At 44.9% G+C, this 18883-nt stretch overlaps 2 protein-coding genes across 2 annotated transcripts in view; both read right to left on the bottom strand.

Annotated features, from left to right (window-relative positions):
• The window catches only part of GGCX (gamma-glutamyl carboxylase), a 41502-nt gene extending 23899 nt beyond the window's left edge, over positions 1 to 17603 (bottom strand). Inside the window, exons 1-5 of the mRNA XM_077262857.1 lie at positions 17451 to 17603; positions 13804 to 14028; positions 4471 to 4629; positions 900 to 1065; positions 358 to 436 (exon numbers count right to left, since the gene is read on the bottom strand). Coding sequence (XP_077118972.1) covers positions 358 to 436; positions 900 to 1065; positions 4471 to 4629; positions 13804 to 14028; positions 17451 to 17472 — 651 coding nt within the window. The 5' untranslated portion in view covers positions 17473 to 17603. The remainder of the gene's footprint in view (positions 1 to 357; positions 437 to 899; positions 1066 to 4470; positions 4630 to 13803; positions 14029 to 17450) is intronic.
• Positions 8965 to 10010, bottom strand: LOC143775036 (lamina-associated polypeptide 2, isoforms alpha/zeta-like). Its single transcript, XM_077262859.1, has 2 exons — positions 9855 to 10010; positions 8965 to 9779 (listed from the first exon to the last, which is right to left on the bottom strand). The coding sequence occupies exons 1-2, from the start codon at positions 9956 to 9958 to the stop codon at positions 9005 to 9007; spliced, it is 879 nt and encodes a 292-aa protein (XP_077118974.1). The 5' UTR covers positions 9959 to 10010; the 3' UTR covers positions 8965 to 9004.
• Positions 17604 to 18883: the final 1280 nt, after the last annotated feature.

Raw genomic sequence — 18883 nt, 5'->3', positions numbered from 1 at the left:
TATAAACACAGTATTTGCCAGCTCTGTCTTTCTCCAGCCACAGCACCCTCCACTCTGCTACGTTAACCCAGCTGCCTGTTATCATATCTCTAAGACCTAAACTTGAGTATGGGAGCGACCTTTCCCACCCAGGCTCTTTTGGTCGCTCCTAAATCCTGGACCCAAAATTTAGTCAAAAATAAAACCATCTCAGTAACCTATTGTTAATGGTGCACTTTCTCCTGGGATTTAAATCACCGAGGCCAACCATGTCGGTGACACATACCTGCCATGCAGGACTTTCTCTCCTGCTTTCTTACAATATATTGTTGGTCAATGCTTTCTATAGCAATGCGATTCACCGATACAAAAACTTACCTGAAATCGAAGAAGAGTGTAATTCCAAAGCGGGACATGTGCATTGCGCTTGCGAGGACTAAATAGCCCATCAATAGACCTGAGATTGGGATGCATAGTAGACACAAAACAACAGATATTTATCATATCATATTCATTTTTCATTTAAAGGGTGTTGGGGGTCCAACACCCCGCACCTCCACTGATCATCAGATAGCTGCTACAGCAGCCAATTTATAGAGGACACAGCAGCCTCATACACTGCCTAGTGGCCACTGCTGGTACTGCAGTTTAGCTCCCAGTTAAATGAATAGGAGCCGATCTGCACTAATTAGCAGCGGCCACAAAGAAATGTATGAAGTTATCATTTTCCTCCACAAATTGCTGCAGATTTCAGATGACTGGTGGAGATGCTGGGTGTCGTGCCCCCATAGGCCATCAACTGTTTAGTTCCGGCCAACCCCTTTAAGAGATATTTATCACAATCCTACAACTAAACCATAAGTAATAATCAGGCAGAAGTATAAGATACAGCCCAGAGCGTGGCCAGTCTTCGTGCTTACCAGTAACGATTGGCATTCATCAAGGTGAGCTGGAAGCCGATCAGTCCGTACAGATAAGAGTGGTTATTCCAGGTGGTCTTATCCAGGAAGAAGACGTACCAATATGGTAGGAGGAAGCACAGACAGCTGAGGCGGTAAAAGAGCCCGAGAGTTATACCCAGAGCACCTGGAGGAGAGATGGCGGCAGTAAGAGGGGGCAGGATGCAAAAATGTTACCACCATACAGGCCAGGTCCACGCAGCAATTTTGGTGGTGAGACCTTGTAGTATCCCAACTAATGATTACCAATGTGGGGGCACAGAAGAGCGACGACTATCAGGGCCGGCTCCGGGTTTATGGGCCCCTCCTTACTTTGGATTTTTCCTTTTTCACCTACCAAGAGTTCTAATGATTACTATTATGAGCTGTAGTTTTTATCACTGCCATATTGGAGTCCACACTTGTCTCGGATCGTAAATGATCTTGTATTGGGAATGAACAAAAGAGAAACGATTCTGGCATTTTTTGTTTTTCATAGTTTTGGAAATTACTGTATGGGATCGATATTAAGATGTCTTATAGTTTGGACAGGTATGCAGATGGTGATACCAAATATAATACATAAGGGCGAGTCAAAAATAATCCGCACTCCAGTTCCCCGCTAGTGATTGGCAGCGATTCGTTTTGCGGTCGGAGGCTGCGTCTGGTGCTGGTATTTAGGGCAGACTTTGTGCACAGTATGGGGAAAATGTCTATGAATGGATAGAGGCGTTCAAAGAAGGTGGCACAAGCCATGAAGAAAGATTATGTATGTATATATATATTTTTACCTTATGTCACTTTTGGAGTGTAGGTTTAAGAAAGGTTTCCTTGACCAAAATGTCAATTTTTTTGCACTTTATTGGGCTGTACACAATAAATCTTGATATCCTTCAGTTTTGGATTCTTCTTGATAAATATTCTGGGATTGGACCCTATCCGAGTACCCGTGTATTCAGGAGTGCCGTACTTCTTACTATATGAAGCCCGTCAACATTTGACGTAGACCAATTTTGCTGGATAGATGAGTGACCGTAGATTATCCCCCCTGAAACCAGCCCTCCGAGGATGAACATTAACGTCTGATGAAGAGGTGATGACAGCGGTGCATAAGTGGTTCACAGCTCAGCCCAAAATGCGAAATCTTGTTGCCCGATGGACAAAGTGTATTGTAAATCGGGGGTATTACGTCAAAAAACGATGTGCTTGTCTTTTCTGAAAGTTGATTACAATAAATTTTTCGGGTATGTGCACACGCTGCGGATTTTGCTGCGGGTCCGCAGCAGTTTCCCATGAGTTTACATTACAATGTAAACTTATGGGAAACAGAAAACGCTGTGCCCATGCTGCGGAAATAACGCGCGGAAACGCAGTGAAATCCGCGGTAAATCCACGATAAATCTGTAGCAAAAACGCAGAGTTTTGCCCTGCAGATTTATCAATTCTGCTGCGGAAAAATCCGCAGAGGACCATTATACATATGCACATAGCCTTACAGCCACAGTGCGGATTATTTTACACTTACCCCCATATTTATTTTTGTAGATTTTATCTACACACGCACATACAGTGGGGCAAAAAAGTATTTAGTCATTCAGCAATAGTGCAAGTTCCACCACTTAAAAAGATGAGAGGCGTCTGTAATTTACATCATAGGTAGACCTCAACTATGGGAGACAAACTGAGAAAAAGAAATCCAGAAAATCACATTGTCTGTTTTTTTATCATTTTATTTGCATATTATGGTGGAAAATAAGTATTTGGTCAGAAACAAAATTTCATCTCAATACTTTGTAATATATCCTTTGTTGGCAATGACAGAGGTCAAACGTTTTCTGTAAGTCTTCACAAGGTTGCCACACACTGTTGTTGGTATGTTGGCCCATTCCTCCATGCAGATCTCCTCTAGAGCAGTGATGTTTTTGGCTTTTCGCTTGGCAACACGGACTTTCAACTCCCTCCAAAGGTTTTCTATAGGGTTGAGATCTGGAGACTGGCTAGGCCACTCCAGGAACCTGAAATGCTTCTTACGAAGCTTCTCCTTCGTTGCCCTGGCGGTGTGCTTTGGGTCATTGTCATGTTGAAAGACCCAGCCACGTTTCATCTTCAATGCCCTTGCTGATGGAAGGAGGTTTGCACTCAAAATCTCACGATACATGGCCCCATTCATTCTTTCATGTACCCGGATCAGTCGTCCTGGCCCCTTTGCAGAGAAACAGCCCCAAAGCATGATGTTTCCACCACCATGCTTTACAGTAGGTATGGTGTTTGATGGATGCAACTCAGTATTCTTTTTCCTCCAAACACGACAAGTTGTGTTTCTACCAAACAGTTCCAGTTTGGTTTCATCAGACCATAGGACATTCTCCCAAAACTCCTCTGGATCTTCCAAATGCTCTCTAGCAAACTTCAGACGGGCCCGGACATGTACTGGCTTAAGCAGTGGGACACGTCTGGCACTGCAGGATCTGAGTCCATGGTGGCGTAGTGTGTTACTTATGGTAGGCCTTGTTACATTGGTCCCAGCTCTCTGCAGTTCATTCACTAGGTCCCCCCGCGTGGTTCTGGGATTTTTGCTCACCGTTCTTGTGATCATTCTGACCCCACGGGGTGGGATTTTGCGTGGAGCCCCAGATCGAGGGAGATTATCAGTGGTCTTGAATGTCTTCCATTTTCTAATTATTGCTCCCACTGTTGATTTCTTCACTCCAAGCTGGTTGGCTATTGCAGATTCAGTCTTCCCAGCCTGGTGCAGGGCTACAATTTTGTTTCTGGTGTCCTTTGACAGCTCTTTGGTCTTCACCATAGTGGAGTTTGGAGTCAGACTGTTTGAGGGTGTGCACAGGTGTCTTTTTATACTGATAACAAGTTTAAACAGGTGCCATTACTACAGGTAATGAGTGGAGAAAAGAGGAGACTCTTAAAGAAGAAGTTACAGGTCTGTGAGAGCCAGAAATCTTGATTGTTTGTTTCTGACCAAATACTTATTTTCCACCATAATATGCAAATAAAATGATAAAAAAACAGACAATGTGATTTTCTGGATTTTTTGTTCTCAGTTTGTCTCCCATAGTTGAGGTCTACCTATGATGTAAATTACAGACGCCTCTCATCTTTTTAAGTGGTGGAACTTGCGCTATTGCTGAATGACTAAATACTTTTTTGCCCCACTGTATAAGTCTACAGATAATATTTTTTTATATATATTTCATGGTTTTGTTTTTTATTGGTGATCTCTTGTACAATACACTATAATAGTGTTATATTGCAATGCGTTGTAAAATTAATGGTCTACGATGGCCGGCGATGGGTTTACAAACATGGTGGACGCGGTGGTCTCCAGAAGGCTCCTGGAGCATAGACTGTGTCCCAATTGACAGTAGTGGCACTTAAAGGGTTAAACTGCTCCATACAGCACAACTACCTCCGAGTGATGGCAAGACAAAGGCCACGTTCACACGTTCAGTATTTGGTGAGTTTTTTACCTCAGTATCTGTAAGCCAAAATCAGAATCTATGAACCGACAGCTTTAATTCCAGATTTGGACACTCACCCAGAAACATGATCACATAGGTCAGATACATCCAGTCCAGAGGAAGAGGTTTTAAGGAGTTGAAGAGGGGGAATCTGCAAACATCCAGTCCATCCAGATACTTGTGGTCCAGATAGCTGAGGCCACGCTCCTGGGGGATGTCCAAAACCATGAGAAGCCCTAGGAGAGACATGGAGAGGTCAATCATTTAGTGTCCGTGCAGACGATCAGTAAACACTGTGGGATGGATGCTGCGTACTTCTGCAGCGTCCAGATGTTACAGCACAGGGGATGGGATTTAAAAAAATCCCATGCCAAACTATGCGTCCAGAGACGCCCGCGGATAACCCCCAGCGGAGACGGACATGCGGTGCGTCTCTCCAGAATGCAGCATGTCAATTTCTCTTGCTGAAACACCAGTTTCCACAAGAGAAATTTCACCCATAGAATGTATTGGACGCGTTGAATCCGCACGATTCAGTGAACACTTGCGGATTCACCTGCGTTGAATAGACGGCAGCACAGAAAATAAACGCCGCATCCAAAGCACTGCCACTTCCGGGTCGTCTGCACATACCCTTATAGCAGTCAAAATTGGAAATAAATAGATTTAAGGCCCCCATACACATTAGATTGGCTGTCAGTTGGGTGAAGGTTCGGCTGACATCCATCTCTCCTGACTCTCTGACAGGAACGCTCCTGTGTCCTCTACAAGACAGCCCCTGCCAAGAACTTATCTCCAGAGAGAACCAAAGGAATCTCTTCAGGCTGGATCAGACGATGAACATATCGGCAGGTTCGGACAACTTTAGTCTAATTTTTATCATTTTCTTAATAATCGATAGCACACCGAAATGAATAATTATTTACTGCAATGTGGAAATAGGATTCGCAAAAATCGTATTCATGTCAATAGAAACCACAGTAGGAAATAAAAAAAAAAACACAACAAAGCTTTTGAGTAGCCAACCGGATCTAGAATTCAGGTTAATCTAGTATAGCAATTCTCCCCATTGCTTCTCTGTGGCAAGAAATCAGCTCAATGGATTGTTGCCTGCCAATAGCCAGGACTAGGCACACTGGAGACTGTAAACTGGGGAAAACGGGCAATTACTTGGTGGTGGTGAGGAGACAAGTGTAATCAACATAGGCAACCTTGAGTTACTTCTTCCCATAGGTGGCCTCATTCAGACGTCCCTGTTGTATTTAGTTTACAAGTACGGCACACATTCATTATAATCTAAGGCTCTGTTCACATGTCAGTCATTTTTTTTCCCCTTACAGATTGTGTCTGCAAAAAAACGGTAATTAGTCTTACCGATAATTGTATTTCCAGGAATCCATCCTGACAGCACCATGGAGGACGTCCTTCTTATCCATAGTGGGACAGGAAACCACGAGAGTTTAAAAGGACCCTCCCCACTCCACCCTTCAGTGATCTTCCAAAGTAACACATCTGGATGGATGCAAACAGAAAATTTATTCCGAACATAACAAGTTAAATACAAATGTTACTCCACATAAGTATATCACATATTTACATTAGGGAGGGAACTAACTGTGCTGTCAGGATGGATTCCTGGAAATACAATTATCGGTAAGACTAATTACCGTTTTCCAGGTCACCACCTGACAGCACCATGGAGAAGTACCAAAGGAAACTTCCTGTTCTAGGGTGGGACTACTGCCTGAAGCACCTTTCTGCCGAAAGCCACTTGGGAAGAGACTACGTCAAGTTTGTAATGTTTTGAAAAGGTGCTAATATTAGACCAAGATGCTGCCCTGCAAATTTGGTCTACCGAGGCCCCCCCTTTCTCTGCCCAGGATGCGGACATAGCCCTGGATGAGTGAGCTTTAAGGCCTTCTGGAGGATCCTTTCCCTGTGCTTGATAAGCTATGCCGATAGTGGATCTAATCCATCTAGCAATGGTGGACTTAGAGGCTTTTTTCCCCCTATTAGGACCCCCGTAAAGGACGAAGAGATTGCTATCTCGCCTCCAAGCGCTAGTCATATCCAAATATTTTAGTACCGTTTCCCTAACATCTAAATTATGAAAAAAAGATTCTTTGTGATTTCTAGGGAATTGGCAAAAGGATGGAAGTATGACTTCCTGGTTTATATTAGAGACTGAAGCTACCTTGGGAAGGAATCCCGGGTCAAGCCTTAATACCAGCCTATCGTCAAATACCTGTAGATAGGGGTTCTGAATGGACAGAGCCTGAAGTTCCCCCAACCTTTTGGCCGAAGTGATGGCTACCAAGAAAACTGCCTTTAGGGTAAGATTGGTGACGCTTATATCTTTTTTTATATCGAAGTGCTCTTTACATAATTCATTAAGGACTAAGTTAAGGTCCCAGGGAGGGGTAACTTTCCTAATTACGGGTTTTAACCTCATAACTGCCTTAGAGAATCGAGCGATCCATGGGTGAGCAGCCAGGGAGGTATCATAAAATACACTAAGGGCTGAAATTTGAACCCTTAGGGTACTTGGACTAAGCCCCTTCCTAAATCCCTGTTGTAGGAAGTCAAGGATTTTGGGTATGTTAGGACAATCAATGTCGATTGTTGTATCTCCACAAAAGCTGCAGAATGTCCTCCAGATTTTAAGGTATATCCTTGAGGTGACTGGTTTTCTACTTGCTAGTAGGATAGAAATTACATCTTCTGATAAGCCCTTTGCCTTTAGGATCTGCCGTTCAGGATCCATGCAGTTAATTGAAGATTTTCTGGGTTCTGATGGAGGACTGGACCCTGGGAGAGTAGGTCCCTTAACTCTGGAAGATGGTACGGGTCGTCTACTGCTAGTTTCCTTAGGAGAGGAAACCAGCTTCTTCCGGGCCAGAAGGGAACCACCAAGATCACCTGAGCTCTGTCCTCGCATATCTTCCTGAGGACCCTTGGTACTAAGGCCAGAGGGGGAAAGGCATACAACAGACCCCTGCTCCATGACTGAGAGAGGGCATCTATCCCTGCCGGATTCTCCTGGGGATTCAGGGAATAAAATGTTGTTACCTTTGCATTTCTTCTGGTTGCGAATAGGTCGACAACCGGCGTTCCCCAGCGTCGACACAGGGTATCGAAAACCCTGCTGTTTAATTCCCATTCTGTGGGTGATAATTTTTTCCTGCTCAGGAAGTCCGCGATCTGGTTTCTTGAGCCTTCTAAGTGGACCGCTGAAATTGAGAGAACCGATCTCTCTGCCCAGGCGAAAATCTGATCCGCCAGGAGCTGTAGTTTCGGATGCCTTGGACCCCCCTGATGACGAAGGAAAGCTACCGTTGTAACGTTGTCCGAAAAGACCTTTAGGTGTCTGTTTTTTAACAAGGTCTGGGCTGAACGTAAGACCTTCCAAACCGCATGAAGCTCTCTGTGGTTTGATGAATTGTTGCTGTCTTCTAGGCTCCATTGTCCCTGGAAGTATCTTCCGAGTACCTGGCCACCCCAACCTTGTTGGCTTGCGTCCGTTGTCACCGTGACTGCTGGAGTCTGGACTGCTGGAGGTTTTCCGACACCATCCACCACTGTAGGGACCGTCTGACCTGGTGGGATAGTAGGAACTCCTTGTCCAACGAAGACTGTCTTCTGTCCCATGATGTCAGAACCGACTTTTGTAACTGACGGGAATGGAACTGACTCCAGCTGACACATGGGATACAGGCTGTCATGATGCCAAGGATCTTCATTGCATCTCTTATTGTCACGAGACTTCTTGTGAACCGTCGAATCTTGTCTATTAGGCCGGATTGCTTTCCCTCTGGAAGAAATGACTTTCTGATCTTTGAATCTAGTATTACACCCAGAAACTGTCTTCTTGATTTTGGAGTTAGATGTGACTTTTCCCAGTTCAACACCCAACCTAGTTTCTGCAGTGTGGAGATTACCAACTGGGAATCGACATTGAGTTGCGCCACTGAGTCTGCTACTAAAAGGAAATCGTCGAGATATGGGATTATCGTGATATCCCGTTGTCTGAGATAAGCCACGATTTCTATGACGAGTTTTGTAAAAACTCTTGGAGCCGACGCTAAACCAAATGGGAGGCAACGGAACTGATAGTGGAAGATTGACCCATCCTTTTCCACCGCAAACCTTAGATATCTTTGATGATGTGGAAATATTGGAACGTGGTAATATGCACTTTTTAAGTCTAAAGTGCACATTACCACGTTCTTTCCTAGTAGGGGAATTGTGGAGCGGATGGATTCCATCTTGAACCTCTTGTACTGTAGCCATCTGTTTAGAGGCTTGAGGTTTATGATGGTTCGGGATTCTCCTGATGGTTTTTTTATAGAGAAAAGACCCGAATAGTGACCCGTCCCTATTTGATGAGGAGGAACAGGACATATCGCCCCCATCCGGAGGAGATCCTGAACATCCAGCCACATTGGGGAGACTGAAGAGAGATGGACGTTGGACACGAAATATCTCTCTGGGGGAATGGATTCGAATTCTATCCTGTATCCCTGAGATATAACCTGCAGGACCCATGGACTTCTGGTAATCTGTTCCCACTCCCTCAGGTAGTTCAGTAACCGCCCCCCTATCCTGGTGGCGTCATTTTTTACGGTACTCTGATCTAGGATTTGAGGAACCCTGATCTCTACTTTTGTTTCTATCACCCCCTTTCTGGTAGCTCCATCTACCTTGTTTACCTTTGCCCCTATAGTCAGATCTCTGACTGTAATAGGGCCTGCGAAAGGGCTGGAATTTTTTCTTTTTCTCTTCTGGAAACCCCTTCTTTTCATCAGAAGCCTTTTCCAGAATGTCATCTAATATAGGCCCAAAGACTCTGCCTCCTGAGAAGGGAATGGAACATAACTTGTTCTTTGAGTGGACATCCCCGGACCAACTTTTTAACCATATGGCCCTTCGAGCTGCATTTGACAATGACTGACCCCTAGCAGTGAATCTTACAGACTCTGCAGTAGCATCTGCCAGAAACCCCGTTGCTAGTTTTAATAAAGGGATAGCATTTACGAGAGATTCCCTAGGAGTCTTGGCTAACAATTGTTCTTTTAGATCGTCCAGCCACAGATGCATAGATCTCGCCACAGAAGTTGCTGCTATATTTGTGCGGATCACTGCAGCCGAACTTTCCCATGCTCTCTTTAGGAGACCATCGGCTTTCCTGTCCATAGGCTCCTTTAAATTTGAGGAGTCCTCGAACGGAATAGCAGTTCTTTTGGACACCTTTGCTAAGGGGATGTCGATCTTCGGTATATCCTCCCAGTCCTTGACCTCCTCATGGTCAAAAGGGAGGCGAAGTCTAAAGTCTCTTGGGATAGAAATCCTTCTCTCTGCCTCTTCCCATTCCTCCAATATCATTGAGCTGTGGGAAGAGGTGAAGGAGAGGTTAACGGTTATCAACTGAGAGCCCCGTGAGTGACCGGAGGCTGAGGCTTACCGAATGTGAGCATTAACCGGGAAGACCATTGATGTCTGAGATCGTAGGCCCCCGAACATCTCGTCCTGGATAGACTGGGTGGTTGAAGGCTCTTCCACCTGCATAGTCTGTCTTACTGCCCCCAGGAGCTCATCAGTATCAGTAGAAGAAAATAGGTACTTCTTCCCCTTATGAGGAGTTTCTCCTGCTGCTGCTGCCCTAATGCACGTGCACATACCTCTTTTATCCATGCTTTCATGTCCTGGATCTCCTCACCAAGGAGTGAAGAGGATGATCGCCCCTGCTGCTGGCCGCGACCCGGAAGTGACGCGCGCCGCAGCAGTGAACCGGAAGTGAGTCGCCGCCGGCGTCCCCGGCTGCTTCAGCTTTCTCAGATGCCTGATACCGATAGATCCGCCTGCGGAGGGAGCGTCCTTGCAGGACGAATATGCAGGTACATCAGGGGGCTTCATCCCGGGTCGAGAGCCCCCCCCAGGGGGAAGCGACCCATCCACCAGGAGCAGCGCTGCACTGGTGCTGCTGAGGGACCCGATTAATTGGGTGTCAGCAATACAGAGGACACGCAGTGGGAAGGGAGAGGCCGAGCCCCCCCGATCCACACTCTCTGTCTGGGACAGCGAATCTCTCGTCGTTCCCATCCACAGTGGGACAGGAAAAACACTGAAGGGTGGAGTGGGGAGGGTCCTTTTAAACTCTCGTGGTTTCCTGTCCCACTATGGATAAGAAGGACGTCCTCCATGGTGCTGTCAGGTGGTGACCTGGAAAAAAAAAATCACTTCGACAAGTCCGTCTTTTATTGGCATCACAGGTGAAAAATCACTTGTGCAAGTCTATAGGAAAATCAAAAATGGTATCAGTGCACAGTGGGCGTACTGTCCGTGATTAACATTGTAAAGGATAGTACCGTAATTTATTATACGTGAAAATCACTGATGAAACAGTGATGGTAAAAACAGACACACGGACCAAGCTCTGATACCATAAAAACAAAACAAAAAAAAAAAATCACCGACAGATCCTCACAAGTTGTGAGTGACTGAGGATGTGTACAGGAAGGGAGGGAGAGGAAAAGCATCAGTAACAGTGAAGGCCCCACAGAGAAGAAGAGCAATCTTATCACCTAGTGACTTTGACCAGAAAGGGTGAAGCTAGAGATTCCTAAATCCTAGGTTACATTAGAATAAATTAACATATTATAACTCTGCTCCTTTACAGTATCCTGAGACTATATAGGAGTCTCAGGATGGTGCTGCTTAGGTGGAATGGGTGGCATTGTGAGTAGCAGGGAGTTAGCTGTGGGACAGATAGAGCGCTGCCTATTGGGAATTATAGTCATCAAGCAAAAAAGTAGAGATGGCAGGAGGAATAAGATGTAAATAATAACAGACAATGAGGATAGCTGCAGGGGCCTGAAGGGGAGATAATGAAGTTAAAAAAATAACAGGGGAGTTTGAAGACTTATTAACCAGATTGTACCCAGAAAACCACTTTAGGATTGACCAAAAACTCTATAAAAATAAGTTTGCAGATAAATCACGCATGTCTATAGACGGCTTAGCCCCTCAATGACGATCACAGTACAAGTACAGCACTAGTTGTGCTGAGCTCATTTAATTCCTGGCAGATGATTGTTGTGTTATTCAGCCATCATCTGCCACGAACAAATGTGAATGAGTGGAGCTCCACTCACGGCTGCTGACCTGTTAAATGCTGCCATAAGTTTCAAATCCCCAATGCGGACTAAAACATATAGTTAAAAAAAATTCGATATATATATAAAAATTTGAATCACACCCCTTTGTCTCCACTTTAAATAATAATCTTTAAAAAACAAAAATATGTAGCATTGCTGTGTCATAGAACAGTAAATAAAATAATAAAACCTCAGAACTGTGTGCTTCTATACACCATGAAATAAAGGTATTCATGATAAATCTGCTGTGGGTTCAGGTCCACTGGTGAGGACATAGAGAAGTCGCCCAGACACCGGAGGGCAAACAGTGGGTGATTTCTCATCAGTGACATCTGAGGTTGGCAGAACGCATACATGAGGTCATGCTGTGTAAACGGATGGAAGGTCGGGTTATCGCTGCCCACTCTAGGTAAACAAGCGAGTGACCCCACCGCACGCAGGGCGCAGGAGGAGGATGACCCCTGATCAACTGTGTAGACAGTGTACTACTGTGTGCAGGCAAATTAATAAAAGCTCATACTGCACACAGGAAATATTTAGTAAAGTTAGCCGTGGGTGTAAGGTCCGGATTCTTCAAGTCTAGTCTGTCGTATATACACTATGGCTCTCAAAAGGAGATTTACATTATATCAGAAACAATTCTCCGCATACTAAATATGGTGAAGTCTGCTGATCCAGATTAACGGGGTTGTACACAAGGAAATATTCAGCAAGCACTGGAGCTTGCTGAATCCTAACGGTGTGTAATGTACGCACCGCAAGGATTCTGACCCACCAGCCGGTCAGAGCAAGTAAGCAATGTTCAGGGTTGCCGTCATACGCTAGCGTCTCATTCACTTCTCGAGAAAAGTGGCTGAGACTCTAGTCGGCATGTGACCGCACGTGGCGACCACTGGAACAGGCAACCTTAGCTGAATCCTAGTGGTGTGAACAATACACACCGTTAAGGTGCAGATAGCTGCAAGGCTCGCCGAAAGTTTCTAAAGAGGTAACCCCTTTAACGTGAGGACAAATTAGCAGTAAAAAAAAATAAAATGTCCTTATCTCCACAAAGTCACAGAAATACCGCAAAGCAACCTTAAAGGGAATAAGGATATCAGGGGAGTTCAGCCACCAGGACCCGCACCGATCCCAATTCTGAGACGTGTGCATGCCACCACTGCACCTACTGTCTATAGGAGTGTTGCACTCACCAATCTCCGGCAATCTCATAGGCAATGAATTGGCCTGCGACACTCAAGTATGGCCACTATTCCTCCAATCTAATGCTGAATGTCAGAGGCCGACTCTAAGGATCGGTAGGGGCTCAGTGGTGGGCCCCAGAAATGTATCCTGTGATAACTGGCCAAATTAGACAATCCCTTCAATGACCCTCCCCCCACCCAAAAATAAAAAGAAAGGATGAAAAAGCACCAACAAGAAATCATTACAATGGTTCTTCACATACAGATTGGAAATAAACAACACCATTTTTTTTTGCTATTCTTGGAATTAAACATTTAGGAAAGTGATCCAATGCTCACCTACAAGTTTAAGAAATGTGAATATTTAAAGAGATTTTCCAGAAATGAAAACATTTTCTATTAGACAGATATCTGAAAATATTAAACTTCTGAGTATGCAACTATGGGCCAAGCCAGCAGAACCAGAGCAAGTCCGGGGACTACTGGGGGCCAAACAATGCAGCGTATGATCATCATGGACGTCTGCAGCACAACCAGGTAGATTCACCATGATAAATGGCTCATGTGCTCTGGAGGGTGGAGACGGGAAGCAGCAGAGGAACGGCAGGAGGAGGATTTCTATAGGATGTGCGGTAGATGGTAGAGAGGGGAAGCAGCAGAGGAACGGCAGGAGGAGGATTTCTGTAGGATGTGCTGTAGACGGTAGAGATGGGAAGCAGGACAGGAACGGCAGGAGGAGGATTTCTGTAGGATGTGCTGTGGACGGTAGAGATGGGAAGCAGGACAGGAACGGCAGGAGGAGGATTTCTGTAGGATGTGCTGTAGACGGTAGAGATGGGAAGCAGTAGAGGAACGGCAGGAGGAGGATTTCTGTAGGATGTGCTGTGGAGGGTAGAGATGGGAAGCAGGAGAGGAACGGCAGGAGGAGGATTTCTGTAGGATGTGCTGTGGACAGTAGAGACGGGAAGCAGTAGAGGAACGGCAGGAGGAGGATTTCTGTAGGATGTGCTGTGGAAAACATGCACAGGAATGAGAAAACTCCTGAGTGGTGCAGGACTGCACGCAAACTCACCAAAGAGGAAGCGGAAGACCCCAAGGCCGGCAGGGTCAGTTGGGCGGTTCATGAGACTCACAAACCGCTGCCAGCTAGATAGATCTGACCCATCAAAACCAAAGACTCGTCGCATGAAACCGCCCTTCTCCTGGCGTGCTGGTGGCCGGGGCTGCGCTGCTGCAGAGGTGGGAGCATTGTGACTTTTACGTTGTCTCAGTTGAGAAGCCTCGGATCGCAAGCTGGCTGGAAGACAAGAAAAGAAAAAATTTCACAATTCAATATTGACGAGAAGGTCACAAAATACATCACATAAAGGACTCGGTCTTCTCCATCAGCTACGTCAGTCTCAGGGAAAGCTGGGTGATACGCAGCGACGTGGGGGCTCAGCATTATAACAGCTGATTTGTTGCCAATTTTCCTCCAAAATTTCTAAACTGAAATCCGCAGCGTTGTGGTATTAAAAATCTGAACATATTTCCCGCGCTCTTTCATGCAGGGTTTTTTTTACGCTTTTTGATGCAGAGATTGACTAAAAATGCAACCAAAGTCAGGCCAGCTGTGTAAGCTGCAGATTTGGGGTCTCAATCAAAATGAACAAGTAAAATCTGCACCAAAAAAGGGAACATTTCCACAACAGAGTGAAAAAAAAATAAAGAACAAAAGCAAATTTCTGTGCACATCGCTCCCCCAAAAAAACACATAATGTGGTGGAGATTGTGTTAAAACTCATCCATTTTACTATAAAAAGCTGTGAATTTTAAGGAAAATCTGCACCTAAAACTTGCACCTAATATGCAACGTGTGGACCTAGAGGTGTTAAAGAGATCAACAAAAATGGGACAATTGCTAATTTTGCCTTTCTACCCCGTTAATTCTTCTCTTTTCTCTGCTCCATGTGGAAACAAAGTCTCTTGTCCCTGCAGAAATCATTCCCCTCTACAACTCCTGACCCAGTTGCTCCCTTCCGCCATAGACTTTTGCAGTGATTGATGACTCCTGGAGGGAAAATTGACCTCCTGTTTCTACATAGAGCTTAGAAGGTTTCAGCTGGTCAGTTTTTAATTAAAAAAAAAAAAAAAGTTGGGTTGCAGCACCAATAACAAGCTTTTTTTTTTTTTTTTTTAATTAAATGAAGCTCCGCATATTTCTGGATTATAGAAGTTTTTGGATATCAAATGGCAGATCTAAGGAATTTCAGTGAACATATAAATAAAACCCTAACTTTTGAGCCAGATGTAGCACTTTCCCTGCGGAGGCCGATATGGTTCAGCATCGTCCGGATACAGAAGCCTCTTTATTAATCCTGATGCTTGAGCAAACACATGTAACAACCTGACACATGGACTCAATAATGCCCCCAGTGTCCCCGCACCCACCTCACTGCTACATGGGGGCGGAGGAAGCAGAATTTCAGGAATTAGAAGGAAATCGCTGTAAAAAGGTTTCTTTTCAGCTGCCTTTACGTACTTTTCGTGTGGTTCTTATTTTTGGCGTAAATTTAATTAAAAAAACTAAAATCTACGAGAATTTTTTTGGGCATTCTATTAGTCGCACACACTCAAAGGGGCGTCTATTTTCAGCCATTTTTTTTTTTTTACTTATACATAAGTCAACTGTAAAAATAAGCAAAATGACCAAGAGCTTAAAAAAAAAAAAAAAAAAAAAAAAAAAAAAAATACAAAACGCACTTTTAAAACTGCTAAAAATACATGAGCACACGAAAAAAATCACACAAAAAATGCACAATTTTGAAGGGTCGCTAGCGGAGACGAGAAGCAAAATCCCTGTGATGATGTGGCACTGAATCTAACCACCATAACTCCCATAATTGCCATCACGCCGTGTTCCCGGACTCCTCACTCTGCCTCGTTATACAGGGATAGACCCCCAAGTTCTCTATTAAGCCTCATTCAGAGAAAAACGGACCAATTATTCAGATCAGAGTGTCATCCAATTTTCTTGTATGTGCAGAAATGAGAAAAAAAAAGTATATAAAAAAATTAAAATTTTCATCTCTTTTCTGACAATCCGTGAACATCGGACTGCACTCTAATGTCATTTGAGTGCAGTCCGTTTTTTTTCACACACCCATTGACTTGAACTGCAGATTTTGATCCAACCCTCAGATCAAAATCAGACATTTCTCCACGATTTTCCACGGATATGTGAACAGAACCCTAGACTATCGAAGGTACTAGTGCTGTCCGTGAAAAACACAGAGCGCACTGTATACACAAATATTGGACGTGTGAATGAGAACTTACCGTTCAGGGCGGAAGGCATGCTGCCGGAGGCGTAATGACGCCATATTGGTTGTCACTTTGCTAGTCCCAGAATTAGATATAAACACTTACACAATTAAGTTCACACAAGTGGATAAAAAAATAAAAATTGTCCAGTTTTCATCAGCAGTAAATAAGATTTATACAAGAGCAAGAACAGAATTGCAGTGTGTATTTGTACAAATCAGATGCTATACGGATGAGCCATATGGGACACAATTTTTTTTTTTTTCAGTGCACCCATAAACTTAAAGGGATTGTCCGGGTTTTCACTAAAGTCTGCGGCCCCTCTATGTGACTGCAGACTTGTGAATCCTCACAGCGCGGTTAGGATTCTCCGCTGCCGACGGCGAGACCGGTGACTGCAACTATGTGATTTGCTTACGCTCGGCCACAGACGTTCGCGGCCTTGCAGAGTGAAGTCGCGCACGTCTAGTCGGAATGTGCACATCGCATAGTTGTGGTCACATGACAGCCAGCTACCAACACTGGAGAATCCTGACAGTGTGCAGCACGTGATGTTAGGATTCGCAAGTCTGCAGTCACAGTGACAGCAGATATTAGGGTAAATCTGGACCACCCCTTTAAATAGGCGAGTCCCATCTGACATATGGAAGAAAATGGCACATGCTGGGATTTTTTTTTCTTTTTCACGTACAGATTTGGTCCACGTGCAAGAAGAAAAAACCATCATCTGAACAGCCCAACTGACTAACATTGGTCCGAGTGATGTGAGGTCAGTAGTGTCCATGCAGAAAACTGGGATCAAGAATATGTGAACCTCAGGCGGAGTCGGCACGCGGAGCATTGGGCGCGGCCTTCATCTTACCACCAGGTAGATAATTCGGGATGTTATATATATATATATATATATATATATATATATATATATATATATATATATATATATATATATATATATATATATATATATATATATACACACACACACACACACACACACACAGGTAGAGATATATATGTAGAGATATATATATATATATATATATATATATATATAGATAGATAGATAGATAGATAGATAGATAGATAGATATCCTCCCTTAGCCCTGAGACCCCCCGGTTCCGTGCCCTGAATCCTCCTCACATCTCATTTCTATTACAATCAAGAACATTTAGAAAATCTAAAAAAAGAACATTTTTACAACAATCAAAAAAAATTCAATTCTCGATCATTCTGTTTCCACAGATGCAATCTAATGCAAGGATGTCACTTATTATCAGCTGCTGATGACTCCTCCATAGATGAGTGCACCCCAGAGAAAGTCATGTTCCCCCCTCACCACCTCTTGCAGCCACATCCTGTATCCCGGTGCCCAGTGCCAGGGCCGCCCCCGCCTCACCATGTGCAGACCCCCTTACCTGCTCCTCTTCCTCGCTCCATTCCTGCCAGGTTGTAACTTCTTTTCCCCTCCAAGAAAAAAAAAAAAAGTGCCACTAAGGCACAACCGTGTCCCACTTGACGCGCATGCGCATCCTGGCCGAATCTTTCCGGCAGCGTTCCAAGCCTCGCTAGAGATTAGAATTTACAAGTTCTCTGATTGGTTGGTGATCTGACAAGGGCGTGACCAACACGAAGCACTGGCTGGTACTTAGCAAGTATGTGGTTGTGCAACACGTGTTTACCTGACAACTAGTGTCAGTCAGTGCAGCAGGGAGGAGAGGGAGCAGGGAGGAGAGGGAGCAGGGAGGAGGGGGATGTGAGCCCGACACAGGGGGGGACTGATACCAGAGAGATATAGGCACTAGTCTGCAACCTCACAACTGTCCTCACGATGACATTCTGACCCCCAGTAAGAGTGGCTGCCAAATATTGACCCCCATAGCCGGTAACAGCCAGAAATGGCCCCACAGACAGTACCAGCCAGAGACTGCCCCTATAAACAGTAAGAGCCAGTGGGCCCCCCATAGACAGTACTAGCCAGACTGCCCCCCATAGACAGTACCAGCCAGAGATTGCCCCTATAGACAGTATCAGCCAGTGTGCCCCCTATAGACAGTACCAGCCAGAGATTGCCCCTATAGACAGTACCAGCCAAAGATTGCCTCATAGCCAGTGCCAGCTTGAGAGCCCCCCATAGACAGTAACAGCCTGAAAGTGCCCCTATAGATAGTACTAGCCAGAGATTACCACTATAGACAGTACTAGCCAGACCAGAGATTGCCCCCCCCCATAGACATTACTAACCAGAGATTGCCCCCCATAGATAGTATCAGACAGATTGCTATCCATAGACAGTACCACCCGGAGATTGCCCTCCATAGATAGTAACAGCCTGAAACTGCCTCTATAGACAGTACAAGATAGTGATTGCCCCTATAGACAGTACCGGCCAGTGATTGCCCCCATAGACAGTACCAGCCAGTGATTGCCCCCATACACAGTACCAGCCAGAGATTGCCCCTATAGACAGTACCAGCCAGAGATTGCCCCCATAGACAGTACCTGCCAGAGATTGCCCCCTATAGACAGTACCTGCCAGAGATTGCCCCCTATAGACAGTACCTGCCAGAGATTGCCCCCTATAGACAGTACCTGCCAGAGATTGCCCCCATAGACCATACAAGCCAGAGATTGCCCCCTATAGACAGTATCCGGTAGAGATTGCCCCCATAGACAGTACCAGCCAGTGATTGCCCCCTATAGACAGTACCAGGTAGAGATTGCCCCCCATAGACAGTAGCAGCCAAACATTGCTCCCTATAGACAGTACCATCCTGAATGCGCCCCATAGAAAGTAACAACCTGAAAGTGCACTTCATAGACCGTACAAGACAGAGATTGCCCCCATAGT

The sequence above is a fragment of the Ranitomeya variabilis genome, chromosome 5, assembly GCF_051348905.1.
Source record: "Ranitomeya variabilis isolate aRanVar5 chromosome 5, aRanVar5.hap1, whole genome shotgun sequence".
NCBI classification, from domain to species: Eukaryota; Metazoa; Chordata; class Amphibia; order Anura; family Dendrobatidae; genus Ranitomeya; species Ranitomeya variabilis.
The sequence above is the reverse complement of the archived record's forward strand: the minus strand, read 5'-3'. Positions and strand labels throughout refer to the sequence as shown.

Excerpts from the sequence above, each read along its gene's own strand:
- LOC143775036 (XM_077262859.1), bottom strand. The coding sequence starts at position 9,958 with ATGCAGGTGGAAGAGCCTTCAACCACCCAGTCTATCCAGGACGAGATG. Across the intron at positions 9,780-9,854 it reads CCGGTTAATGCTCACATTCG|CTCAATGATATTGGAGGAAT; the intron begins GTAAGCCTCAGC and ends CTCTTCCCACAG.